This window comes from Balaenoptera ricei, chromosome 10, assembly GCF_028023285.1.
Source record: "Balaenoptera ricei isolate mBalRic1 chromosome 10, mBalRic1.hap2, whole genome shotgun sequence".
Taxonomy (NCBI): Eukaryota; Metazoa; Chordata; class Mammalia; order Artiodactyla; family Balaenopteridae; genus Balaenoptera; species Balaenoptera ricei.
Genome location: NC_082648.1, coordinates 34,423,654 through 34,437,627, shown reverse-complemented (window position 1 = coordinate 34,437,627; position 13,974 = coordinate 34,423,654). Strand labels below are relative to the sequence as shown.

General features: G+C 39.5%; 1 protein-coding gene across 1 annotated transcript in view; it reads right to left on the bottom strand.

The window, feature by feature from the left end:
• The window catches only part of PDZRN4 (PDZ domain containing ring finger 4), a 149,062-nt gene that overhangs the window by 62,022 nt on the left and 73,066 nt on the right, over positions 1-13,974 (bottom strand). The window contains exons 2-3 of the mRNA XM_059934556.1: positions 9,602-9,858; positions 5,774-5,876 (exon numbers count right to left, since the gene is read on the bottom strand). Coding sequence (XP_059790539.1) covers positions 5,774-5,876; positions 9,602-9,858 — 360 coding nt within the window. The remainder of the gene's footprint in view (positions 1-5,773; positions 5,877-9,601; positions 9,859-13,974) is intronic.

Genomic DNA, 13,974 nt, shown 5'->3' with positions numbered 1-13,974 from the left:
GTTGCATACCCAAACATATTCCTGCTACCACTGTTTTTCAAACTCCTTGATACATTCCTCAGAGACTGTAAGAGTCAGAGCTGTCTACTTGGGGAGACTCTCAGTTCTCTGTCCATTATAGTGTTTCACAGATTTGCTGAATGATCCCTTGATGAGGAACTTACAAACTGGGTATAGGAGTGGATTAGAGAACATGTCAAATTCATATCAAATATGAGATTCTATGCATGTATAAGATATGATTAGCAGAAGTAAATTTTCATGGATGCCATTAAAAATCTATCTCACTGCATATTTCTTTTTATTTCTCCCTATTTTAACCCTTTCCTTAAAAATGTTTAACTGAAACAAAAATGGCACTAGAATTTGAACCCCTGACATAAAGAACAAGCACCTTTGTTCAGAATAGCCAAGATATGGAAACAACCTAAGTGTTTGTCAATAGATGAATAGATAAAGAAGATGTGGTTTATATATATATATATATATATATATATACACACACATATATATAATATTTAATAGTCCATTGTATGTGTATGTATATACATACAATGGAATATTATTCAGCCATGAGAAAGAAGGAAATTCTGTAATTTGTGACAATGGGGATGGACCTTGAGGGCATTATGCTAAGTTAAATAAGCTAGGTAGAGAAAAAAAATATGCATGTTATCACTCATGTGGAATATAAACAAAACAAAATAAAGTCAAACTCTTAGAAACAGAGAGTAGAAAAATGGTTTTCAGGGGCTAGGGGGGTGAGGTAAATAGGGAGAGGTCAGTAAAACAGTACAAACTTTAAAAGAAAAAAAGAACAAATAGCTATTAGGAAGGGAGAGGATATCTGTTATATCTGCATGGTGGTCTCAAGCTCCTTTCCAATTCCCTTGTGCAGAAGGTGGAAAGGGATTGTGCTGCTCAAAGGTTGGTCCATGCAGACAATAATGGGACTCCTCATATATTCCTGCATCAAATATTGAGCATCCACTATGAGACAGGTGATGTGAGGCAATGATGAACACACAGGTAAGGCCTCTGCCCTCACCGCCTAGAAAGGAGCCACACAGCCCTATATGTGCACACTAGGGAAACTTTTCTGAAAGTTGGCTCCCAAATCATGAAGTTGCTCAAAAAGATATGATTAAAATCTCACTAATGCTTATCCTCTTGTTAACTACTTTTTTGAATGAACATCTTCCTGATTCATAATTCTTTTCTTTAACTGTGCAAGAGAAGGATTATATACTTAAATTCTCACAAATATTCTGCACATATTCACAGGAATCCAGCTCTGGGAAATACATTTTGCAAAATGACACTTCTCAGCATAGCACAAGGGTTTACTTATGCTTTACATAAGAACTGCCAAGAGGAAGCTAATTAATATGCTAAATGCTCTTTCTTGTTTGTAGATACTAGCCCAAGTTTGAGTTTCAGTTAACATTATATAGAACTCTGACACATACTTGTCTTTCTCTCTTTTCTACCTTTAATACCTCTCCAAGCAAACTTCTAAATTCTCTTTCATAGTGATGACAATGTACACACAAAGGCAACTCTATGTGCACTTAACTCAGGCTATTGGGTATGTTTCTTCAGCTTAATCTTAGGGGGGAGGAATAAAAACAACTTCAAGCAGCATTTCTAAATGATAAAAATCACCAAGCTCAGAAATGTTGCTTAAATTACTTGCTTGTCTTGGCTAACATGATGTTTTATACTATCCAAATGTTGTACTTATTAATTTTCTGACTCTCCTCTATCAACACTGAGTTTTGAGAATTGATGGCAAATGGTGCAGAAAATTCAGTGTCTTCCTTGCATTCCGACAGTAGCAAACATACCTTTATTAGGAGTTGGACAAAAGAGCTCTGTTTTTTCAAAGCCTTTCCCTTTAAATTATTTCTGGTAAAGGCCGGATTTGAGATCTGCCTCTGACTTGCTAAAGGCTATTTATGATTTATTTCAACCTATTTCAAGCTGGCTCTAGGAAAAAAAAAAAAATGAACAAAGTTGAAAATACAGAAAAAGGAGTGCTTAATCCTCGGTATTTCAGTGGAAATAAGAGTCGGCACCCTGACTCTTATGATGGCTGCATTGAGTAAATTTTGATATCTTTATTTTTTCCCTCAAAAATGAAATGAAAATCCTTTACATTTTTAATTAGAAAACAGTGCCATCATTTTTTAAAAGGATCAAATTTCAAGCTGTGAGTCTGTTAATACAGGTTGGTCTGCTGAGACTTTTCTGAAGCACTGGGGAGAAATTTAAAACCCAGTCAAATAATTTTCTGAGGCAAAGTGGTGATAGGCCATGGTGAGATATGGGTGTCATAAAAATTTCATAGTGGTCCCTAACACACCAGAGTCACCATAGCATTGACGCATTGACTATAATATCTCCAAAGAAGCATTTGCTGTCTATCATGACTCTGAAGGGAGCTGTTACCATCTATCAATGCAATAATCTGCGTGTTAAAGAGTCCCTAAATATGTATTTACAAGATAGTCAGATCTGTTTTGGTCTATTGGGTCAATAATCCACACACTAAAAGTTCCTAAATATGTATTCAGAAGATAGACAGATCAGCTTTGGTTCACTGAGTCCATAGTAAGTAGGCCTTTAAAAAGGTGCCTAAATAGTTGCATAGTTTGTTTTTCAGCAAGTTCAGAAATTCAGTTCTGTACTCTTTTTGTCTTTTAAGAGTAGATTTATTATGCTAGTTCCAGTGGATGCCAGAAGCTGAGTTTCACTCTGGCCTATGATATTTTGCTTTCGAAAAGTCAGAAGAAAAAACCCGCCCGAGCACAAACGATATTAAAGCTACGAGGCGAGGAATGGAAGTGCAGACACACAGGCAAAGCCCTCCAGGCCAGGCTGAATGCTGTGCTTTCAGACTATGTCTTACTCCTGCCTCTGTCACCGGTCAGCTTCCAGCCTCCCCCCCACCTCCTCCGACTGCTCTGCTGGAGGCTCTGCTTGCCCATCGTAAAGCTCATTTCAGCAGCAGAGGGATCTTACGAGGGCTGCAGAACCCGGCCCTGCTCTCCGCCAGCTACTCATTCTGAGTTCACCTCCTACCGCTGCCCGTCGCCCTTGCCTCTGCCCCCAGAGCACACCGGCCTCTGCTGTTCCTGGAGCCCACCAGCTGTGGTCCTGCTTCCGGTCCTTTGTACCTGCCCTTCCCTCTGTCTGGAAAGCTCCTCTCTCAGAATCCACAGGGCTAGCTCTTTTACTCTCTTTAGGTCTCTTATGAGAGAGGCCCTCCCTGACCACCCTGTATAAGAGAGCAACACCTCGTCCCAACACCATGCATTTCCTTCCTCTGTTACCCACACTGCTGGCTACCCACTAGCAGTTAATCACCATCTGATATAATACGTCTTTACTTACTTGTTTCTTGTCCATCTCTTTCTCCTAAAGGTTAAACTCCACTGGGGCAGAGGCTTCATCAATCCCAAACTTAGATAAGAACCTGGCGTATTTTTTTAACTGCTCATTAAATATTTATGGTACAACTGAATGAAAGCAGATGGAAAGGAGTCCTGTCTCTACTTTTCCGATCACCTATTGATGTGTTTTCATGTTTAGGTTGAAGAGGAATGAGTATCTCTTCCTGAGATGAAGTCTTCTGTGTGGCCATTAGACCTCTGTTTCCCATAATACTCTCTACGTGGCACAAAACGGGTCCTTCCTGAAGGACCACTGCACCCACTGCATCCCCACAGCTACTGGGTTATAACAGAGTTCCTGGAGGAGCTGGGGTCATCTGAGCCTGTCACAGAAACACTTGACCAGCCTGCTTCTAAGTGTAATACTGTGTAAAGGCAGCATTTCTAAATCTCCCTGTCCACAGTCAGCTCTGGTGATAGCAGTGGACTGACTAGATCTCACAGTCTCATCTGATGCCAACAAGAGGGATGGCGTGTGGCACTCTGCCACGTTAGCATAACAGACTGAGGTGTACTGGGTAGAGCCATTCTCGCCTAAGCTTGGTCAGTTATCCTTGGGGTATGCCCCAGTGCCTCCACCCCTACTTTTAGCCATGCAGATATTCTCAAATGTATCCCTTCTCAAGACTGAAGCCTGTCACAGTAACTTCTTCCTTATTTAAATTTCATGGGAATATTCTTTATTTCAATAACTCAGAAAGGTGACTTTGGCAAGAGAATCACAGCTGACAGCAAAGCAATGACTATGGCGGTGTGATTAGTAGAGGCTGCAGGCTACAGAAGGCCTGTCTGAGCATTTACCACTGTCATCACACTGATGCTGGCCTCTACTAGGGACTGACATTGGTCAGAAAAGAGGATGCAGTTCAGCAATGGTAAGCACTATAGAATCTGTCTGTATTGTAATAGTCAAAGATATGCTAATTAATTAAAAGAATTTTTACTGTGAACCTGCTTAGCCTAAGCAAGTCTTTCTCCCATGTCCTCCCCTAGCACACAGATGTATTTTAATAAAGCTTTAAGGCACAAATGAAATAAAAAGCTGAAGTGATATAGATAAATCCATTCCCCAAACCCAAAGCAATTAATTAACTGAAAGAAAAACATCATTTAATCTTGAATTATTTGGATAAGTGACTCTGTAATTTATTTTGCATGAATGGGCAAAACTTAATGGCTATTTCAGTGTATACCAGTACTTAAGCAGACTTACAAAATAAAACTTTTCAATCAAGTTAATGGAGAGGAGGGGATAAGAAATTAACATGAACAACAGCAACAAAACCATCAACTCAGATACTAGGTATCATCACACACCCTTCCAAATTCTGGCTGAAAAGAAATAATGATTTCTGTAATCCCCAGCAATGACTTTTGCAGGGGCAAGATTTCAAATAAACATCTATTTGCTTTAGGTGAGCTTCACTGAATCGGCCTTATTTGATTTCAGATCCTCCTAAGGGAAGAGATTTCAGGATTTCCTGGTTGTAAAATGGAAAAGAACATTTTGCTGAACTTGTATGACAGCATCGAAAGCATTAAAAGGGCAGATAATCACAGGTTCTTTGCCTGTTTACCAGAGCTTCTTTACCTCCTCAATCTACTTTATTTCCAAATGTCAGAGTAGTCTGAACCCTTTCAAAGATTTATAGACTGAAGAAGCAGAGGAAATATTAGGATAAATTCTTTAACTTTTGTGAAAGCTTTTAAGTAATTAACAGATGGGCTTTTGGAGTTGTTTCATAACACAGTACAGATACTCTGACAGGTACCGTGTGAAGGCTAAACATGGTTTAACAACAAAGGACATGAGGTCATCTCTCAATCTAGAAAGTCAGGGAAACTGCTCTTTCGAGTACTTGAGTCATAAATTAAAAAAATTAAAAAAAATTGAATTTGTGAAAGGGAATAAAAATAATATAAGATTTAGTTTATCAGTTAAAATCAAAATACTACACAATGAATGAAAATAGTAAATACAGTCTCGGTTTTAAATATAATTTCTTTTCCAAACTCTACCTGGAAATTCTCTTATATTACAGAAAGAAGAAAAAAAAATGTAGTTGCCATAATATTATTTATACAAAGCAACAAAAAATGTGAGCAAATTATTTTCAGGCTTGTATTATAAAAATGTTTTCCAATATACTTAAAATACTAGTGCCAAATAGCTGAAACAAATATTTAAAAGCTCTTACCTTAGATATATAATAGACAAAATAGTTCTCACAGTCATAAATTAATTTTTTCTTTGTTATGCAAAACGCCTCAACCATAACTTCATGAAGAAATGTGAAGTGGTGTGAAAATGATCTTACCTCATATTCAAAGTCCTCTGTTCTGTCTGCATCAGCAGGCAAGCTGGAAAGATACTCATTGTCCTCATAAAATTCACGCTCCATCGGATGAAGAGAATGGCAGCTATGGGGAATGTAGCAATATGATAGGAATGGATCAAAAGGCTTGTTCCCAAGATTAAAACTAATTTTAGAATTTCACTTTAGTTTTCACTGCTCGCCAATAAGACCTTTCGTGATCTAGCCTTTAAATGAACTACACTGCAGAAAGAGCAATTGCTTTTCTTTCTCGCCCTATATGAAGTCCATCAATTTGATTTTCTGAGAGAATACTAAGATAATGGCTCACGGTCAGAGCTTCATTCTCTGAAGGGGCAGATGTGCGACCTCCCCCGGCTGTGGTGCTATATTGATACTCTGGCCTCCTTCCATTCCATCGAATGGACTTGCTCCACGCATCGGCGTGTGGCATTTGAGACTGCAGTCTACCCAAAGGTGGGTATTTTATAACAAAGTACTCCCAATTTCCTAATTACAGCCTCAAACCGGTTCTGAAGTCTGATTTTAAACACGCAGTCGGCCCTCCGTGTCCTTGGGTTCTGCATCCTAGTATTCAACCAACCGCGGATCAAAAAATCGAATCTTTAGTCTTATTCCCAACCTTGAGGCTATCCCAGCTACCTCGCAGGAGCCATGTGAGGGCCCAGTGGATAGATGAATGTAAAGACAGACGTTTCCAGACGTGGTGGGCTCTGTACTGGGACAGTAGGGGGAAGAAGCGCGGTAGCACGTGAGTGCTGGTGAGTGTGGGGCAGGGGCCTGCTGACTGCAAGGGGCACTTCAGGAGGGAGGAGGACGAGGAGGAGGATGAAGGCCGTGGTACCGTGGTAGGAGTGATGCTCTGCCTCCTCGACGTAAATGGCACTGTGTATGCCAACCTCCCACCACCCTCTGTCTCTCTGTTAAGCAACTTAATCCTGGCGTGGACAAATAAAGTTGTTATCTGTACCTCCCCCAAAAAAATCGAATCTGAGGTTGGTTGAATCCTTGGATGCGGAACCCGTGGATGTGCAGGTAGGGTGGGCACTGTGTTTTTCAGATTGTAAATTGTACTCACATTGCCCCCATTTCTTAAGATTTCCTTCCTCATTCTCCCTCATAACCCACATCTTTCCCTCTTTGATAAAGGGCATGTCCACAAATCTTAAAGAACGTTCATGGTGATAATTCACTGGAAACTCCTATAAGCCACAGGTTTTCATAATCCCTTTAGAAAATTTCTCAGGACAAAGAGAACTGATGGAGTAAAGGAAATGAAGAGGACCCAAGGCATTGTATATTACTTCTATGTATCCTTTAACTTTTGGGAAATGTTTTACATAATTTATAGAAGTGCTTTCAAATTGCTATATGCCATGATAGAGACACTATACATTATACAGTATGAAAGCTAAGCACAGTTGAACAGCAAAGGGCCTGAGGTCCTCTATAAGAATTTCCAAGTCAGTGAAAAAGCCTAAGTGCAATTAACCAAGTTGGTTTCAGGTGAGACCTCTAAGCCCAGCCATTTTGGACATTATGAAAAAACTGGAGTTAGTAGCATAAATTAGTCCCCTCATCACTAGCTGAAATGCCAGAGAGATTCATCCTGGTGCCCTCACACAGTCAGTGTAAATATTCTACCAGCCTCTTCTCACTATACTCTAATATTCTCTAATTTTCACACAAATAGCAAAAGCAGTACAGGTAGTATCTTGCTTGCTGGTCTAACAGGTGAACCCTCCTAGCTTAAAGCTGGACTGGCTTTTTTTTAAACTTTTTATTTTATATTGGAGTATAGTTGATTAACAATGTTGTGTTAGTTTCAGGTGTACAGCAAAGTGATTCAGTTATACATATACATGTATCTATTCTTTTTCAAATTCTTTTCCCATTTAGGTTGTTACATAATATAAGCAGAGTTCCCTGTTGAGAAGCCCATTTGGGCTGGTAAAACATCAGAGCCTGCTGTTTGGTGCATCTGATGTGTTTCCCTGGTCTTTGACTTAGTAAGTAGGAAGCCCTGCTGTGAAGAACACCTTATTAATTCAGTAAACATTTACCAAGTATCTACCAGATACCAGGCCCTATGCCAATTGCTGGAAATCGGTTGGTGTCTTTTTAATTGGGTAGAGCAGCAAAGTGGGAATTTTAATATAGTGAGATAATTAAGGGGAAAATAGAGGCACTATGAGAGTACCTACTACAGTCCTAAGAAGTCTGCTAGAAGAGGTTACCTTTCAGCTATGATCTGCAGGACTTGGGAAGAGGACACAGCATATTGGTTAAGGGAGTGGGCAGTGGAGTCAGACCTCTTGGGCTCAGGAGCCTGGCCCTATCGCTTCTTTGCTGTATGACCTTGCCGATTACTTAACATTTGTTTCCTCATCTGTGACATGGGGATGGTAATAATATAATGTACTCCCTCAGAATATTTTTATGAGGAGTAAATGAGTTAATAATTGTAAAACACTTGGAATACTCCCTAAAACATGTTAAGTTAGCTAATAAATGTTAACTATTATTCATTCAAGAAAGTATTTATTGGATGGCTACTCTGTGTCACACTGTACTAATGAATATTGTATATTTGTTTGCTTGTGTATTTTTCATCTCCCCTGTAGAATATAAGCTCCAGGAGGCAGTGGCTTTATTTTTTGTTCCCAGTTTTATGCCCAGTACCTAGTACCAGTGCCTGACACAAGGGGCTATTTAATAAGTAAGGGATAGATGACTAGAATCGTAGGTCAGACAAACAGATCCCCTGCCCTCCTGGAACTTGAAGTTTCAAAGAGTGGTTTCCAAAGCATGGCTGCACATTAAAATTGCCTAGGGAAATTTTTGAAAAATTCAAATGCCTGGATTTTGGCCTGAGGTGGGATTGATCTGGGCATTGCATTGATACTGCTTTTCAAAGTTCCCAGGTGATTCTAATGTACACGTGTGAACCACTGAGATGGACTTAACAGAAGCCACTAAAGGGCAGGCGGGTGTCAGGACCAAGTGTACATTTTACTAAATGGAGCATGGATTGCAGTAGGCAATGAAAATGCAGGCTAAAGAGACTACTGCTCTTATAAATCAAGCTCTCAATAATGTTTGAATATTTGCTTAAAAGTTCACAGAACAAAGTGTGTGGAGCAAAACAGACTTCCAAAGCTGCAAGGGTAGCATTATTAGAATAAACTATCTCTAACTGCCTTTAACTCAGGTAAAAATTGAAAAGAAATATTCCTTTAATAATTCCTTATTTTGTAGCTCTATACTTCCTCTCGGACAGCCAGGATCTTTGGTTCACGTCTCAATATATCGGGTAATTGCTTCCTTTGGAGAATTGCACTTTAATAAATTTCCTAGCTTCTCCTTTAAAGAAGAGAAAAGCAAAAGAGAAAAAGAGAGAGGCAACCCACAGAGAAGAATATAGTGCCAACATGCCACTTCTGGGTCTGTCTTAACAAGGTTTTTGGCAGCTTCGGTGAGAAAAGCTATTTCCCTGACCAGTGCTCATGAGCTGTGTGAGGCTTGTGATGACTGGAAATACGAAGATGAACTAATCAGAGCCAGAATTTTTCACTCAGCATCTCAGCAAGTATGATTCCTGAGCTGAAACAACCGTGCAGGTCAGGAAAAGCAAGAGCAGGACAGCTGAGAACTAATTGGATGGAGACACAGTTACAGACACTTTCCAAACAGAACTGAGAGCTTGTCTCCATAATTGTCAACTTGCTACAGTGACTGTTTCTTCCCAACACCTACTTTCAATGACGAATGACAACAAATAGGGCTTTGGGAGAAATGACAGAAAAATACCTGTCTGAGAGCAGAAATGGACAGATGTCGGGCACTGGAGGAGTGGGTGGCCTAAGTTTGGCCAGGGCCATGATATGTTCAAAGGTGATGTCCGTCTGAGTGCTGGCGTTCACGAGCCGCACTTCTGGGGCTGTCCCATAGGCTGGTTTACTGAGAGGTGTTCGCCTTAGCACCTGGACCACAATGGGCTCCTTGGCATTTCGAAAAGCTTCCACTGCCTCTTCATGGGTGGCCTTTGAGAGATCCTTCCCATTGACCTGCAAAGATAAAAGAACATTGCTCATCTCAGAGGAAAGAACAGAGAGGCTGTCATGATAGATTAAAAAAAAGTGGGCAGGGGAGGTTTAAACCAGCTCTGCTATGAATTTTGTAAAGGAATATTTAATCAGACATTGACATTTATTGAACTCTTCACCAGCAGGAGAAAGTGAAGGAGACTAGGAAAACAGTTATTTCTTATACCTTTAGGAAGCACATCATCAGAATTATTAGTAAAGATTTCAAAACTTAAGCAGCACACAAGCCTCAGAAAATGTTCAAAATCTTCAGCTAGGTAGAAATGTTAAGTATATCCTTTTCAAAAAATGATCTATCAATCTCTGGGTGGTATTTTCAATATTTAATCAGTCTTACTGACTTGAAATCTAATTTTGGGGGATATTGTCAAATTTCTTTCATATTCATCATTTTTATCCAAGACCAAATTATTGCTCATGTGCATATTATCCTAAATCCTTGCTATTCAAAGTGTGGTCCGTAGGCCAGCAGCATAAGAGATTAGAAATGCGGAATCCCTGGCCCTATCCCAGACCTACTAAATGAGAATTGGCATTTCAACAAGATTCCAGGTGATTTATACGCACGAGAAAGTAGCACTGCTCGAAAACACCTCTGAGTGAGTATACCATGTCCCTTGCTTCCTCGCCTGTTTTCATTTATACCAGTTTATGACTCTCCAGCGTAGCCCTGGACATGACAGAGGAAGAGGTGATGTTTGTCTTTGCCCTCCATCACTGCTTCTCAGTTGGGCCAACCATTGGCATTTGGGAGATAAAAATTATTCTTTTAGTGATACTCTCCCACACCTGCTTATTTAGGGCCATTGATGTTCCCCCATATTTGTGGCACCCAAAACAGCCGCACTCTTTTCTGATCACCCTCTTGAGAGGCAGTACAGAGACTGCTCTCAAATTGTCATCAATTTATTCCCCTAAAATAGGTCCAGATAACACAGCCTCTCAGTGGAAGTTGTATTTTCATAAAGGACTATAGAATCCTGAAAGAACTTCACAACTCCCACCCCAAATGAATCAATAATATTGGCTTTTGCAAATAGGAAGACATACTTGGGAGTACAGTACTGTGCTCAAAACCCCTGAAATTATACCATTTCTAGACAACTAAACTACCCGCCTGCTGGTGAGGCTCTGATAACTGCTATGCACCAGTAAATCCTTAGAGATCCCTGGGTGCCTTCAAAAGAAGCAAAGGGAATCACTGAGTTGCAGCCAGAGAGTGATTGGCTGACATTCAAATGAGCACATTTTCTCTCCCTGAGTAGACAAAGAATATGTGCGTGCTCAAAGCAAATGTGGGGCATTTCGGGGTAAATGATACAATGCCAGGTAGAAATCATCATGTCATGTAGAGATAGGCTTAATGATCTGGAGGAGCTAATTTGCTCAATCGACCCTGAAAGAGTTAATGTGCCTTCAGAAATTGAGTAATTAAGTTTCCTCACCAGCACCATATGACCCAGTACAGCTCTTGAATAACTAGTAAGAAACATCAGTTGGAGATTTGGGTGTGTACCTACCAATGTGCACACTCACTAATCTGTGCATTTACTCTCTCATTCTTTTCTCCACGAACTAAACTTAAACATTCCCACTGAGTTTTGTCTGGCACAACCTTGGAATGGCTTGATGACTTTGGGCATACAGGAGGGTGTGAACGCGGGACACCTACTGACCAGCATTCATTCCTTGAGCTGCTGTTGGATGACAGGCACTCTGGGCTGCGGCCACCACTCCTGAGGACCTGCAGTCAGCAAACGATAAGAGAAGTTCCAGAATGGAAAAGCACAACCTAAAATCTGGCCTCTCATGATGAATAGCATCATCCTCTGTGTCTCATATTGTGGTCAGTATTTATAAATTCCAGGGTTATGGAAGATGATCCAGTGGTAGATAATACTGCTCTGTCAGTATCTATGTGTTAGGGAAGAATTGCCCTTTTGTCCACACATTTCCTGCTTCATGGTGTCCCTTCAACTTAGTGAATATTCACTCGCACAAGATTTCATACCCTTCCTTCTCTGAAAAGAACTCCTGGTCACAATCTGTTATCAACTATTTAAAATCTACTGAAATTATGTCAATAATGTTACCTTTTCCTATAAACCTTGCATCTGGAGTAACTCTTAACAATGGCAGAATGAAAGAGGACAAAGCCCTTTTTGAAGGAACTTCAAGGAGTATCTGAGGGTAAAGGGAAAATAATTTGTGGCCATGGTTTCTTCCAGTCATACATTAAATCCTACTAATGCATAAATTCTGTGCCATTAAATAATGAACAGACAAATGCCATTATTCTATTTCTTCCCCAAGGTGGCTCAGTACCTTGTCTACAATCTAGTCTTGATATTCCTTTGTTTCTTATCTGTTTTAGTGATCTTCAAAGCAAGAATAATTTTTAAAAAGTGAGTTCCTTACTGATAATGATTATTTATTTTATGTTCCTATAAGGTAAATAAGATTATTTTTGCAAAGTTCAGAAAAGTATAAAAATTTCTGCAGAAACATAAAAACTGCTGGAGAGTATTTTAGGCTGTGAAATTATTAGTTCTTATTGCAGTGCTTAGTATATGCAGATATTAGCTTTCATACAGCAAGATCAATAGCTATTGATTCTAAGAACTGTACATTCATTCATTTACAATCATGGCATTTATATGCAAATTTCATTTTTTTTCCTTTAAGATAATCAAATACAGTCTTAAAAAAGGACAGTCAATATAATCTCAAGTATCTTACTTCCCCATTGGGAACGCTCTTTCCTTCCAGTTATCATGCAGCTGACCTCTATTTTCATAAGCTATTTAATATCTCTCGAAGTAAAGAAGTCTATGACCTTTAAAGGCTCTGCTGCCCCATGTGATCCCTTAGAAAATGTAAGCACTGATGATACAAAACACTTTTTTTTCACTTCACTTGAAGTTCATCAACATACTGTTAGCCTACCAAAAGGTCACCCTTTTATAAATTATGCCTTTCACAACAGAAAAAAAGATTAGCTTTAATTGGGATTTTCTGGCAGATGCTTTGCTCAGTGATCATCAGTTTCAGCTAGGGAGAAGAATAATGTTGGAAGAATACCTGAGGTTTTAATCCTATAGAAAAATTCTGTAGTAAACTAACAAATAAATGAATAGCAAAACTTTGTTTTTTTCCAGATGGTTAGATCCTAAACCAACAAGGTATTTGGTATTTCATGGTGCCATATCCTTATCATTCTTGTTTATTTTCCATCATATTCTCTCCGTCCCTCCCTTTACTCTTCCTTCCCTCTTCCTTCCTCTCTGTCTCAATCTTGGTTTTGAATGGACATGTGAAATGAAGCTGGAGAAGGAGAAGCCGTCTATTAAATGTGTTCCAGTTAATACAGGTAGTTAAAAGTGTCGATCCAAACTGTTCTAGGTGCCTAGTAAACAGAAGGAAGCAGAAGTGCTGGAAGTTGATTTTCAGGAGAAAAAAACTGGATGAAGAGTGTTGGGAGCAAAATTGATGGGAGAAAATGAAAGGTAATTTGAAAATTAAAAAAGATATACCAATGTATTATGGGGTGTGCTTTGAAGTGTACATGCGGAAGGGTTTCAAGAAGCCTGGTGATTTGATTTAAGCAGGGTGTAGAGAACAAGACCTTTTTCTAAAGTGGTTGTTAAGTGGAATGAGTGAGAGGTTAGAGCGTCATAATAAACAAGAGAAGTATATGAGATAATACCCTCTATTACTCTAACATCTGGCTTTTTGAGAACTGTGGCCAAAACTGATTTGGTTCTAAAGCTACCTAGCAACTAGAGCATAACTGAAAAGACTCATGTGATTGCTGTTTGATAAGAGGCTTGCGGCCCCAGAGTGGGGTGACTGGACTCTGAAATGGTGATTAAGTCACCTGATTTGAGGTAAATGAGGCACATTATTGATAAAGAGGTTATCAGAATTGGTAACGGCATAAAAGAGGAAAGGAAGGTGCCAATGATAGAAGTTGAGGAGAAATAGAGACATGTGGTTAGCCTCATAAAAACTAGATTTGGGATTGGAAGCAAGTGGAAAGAGTAGCCTTAATCATGCCAAACTTGAAGCAGTTCTAAG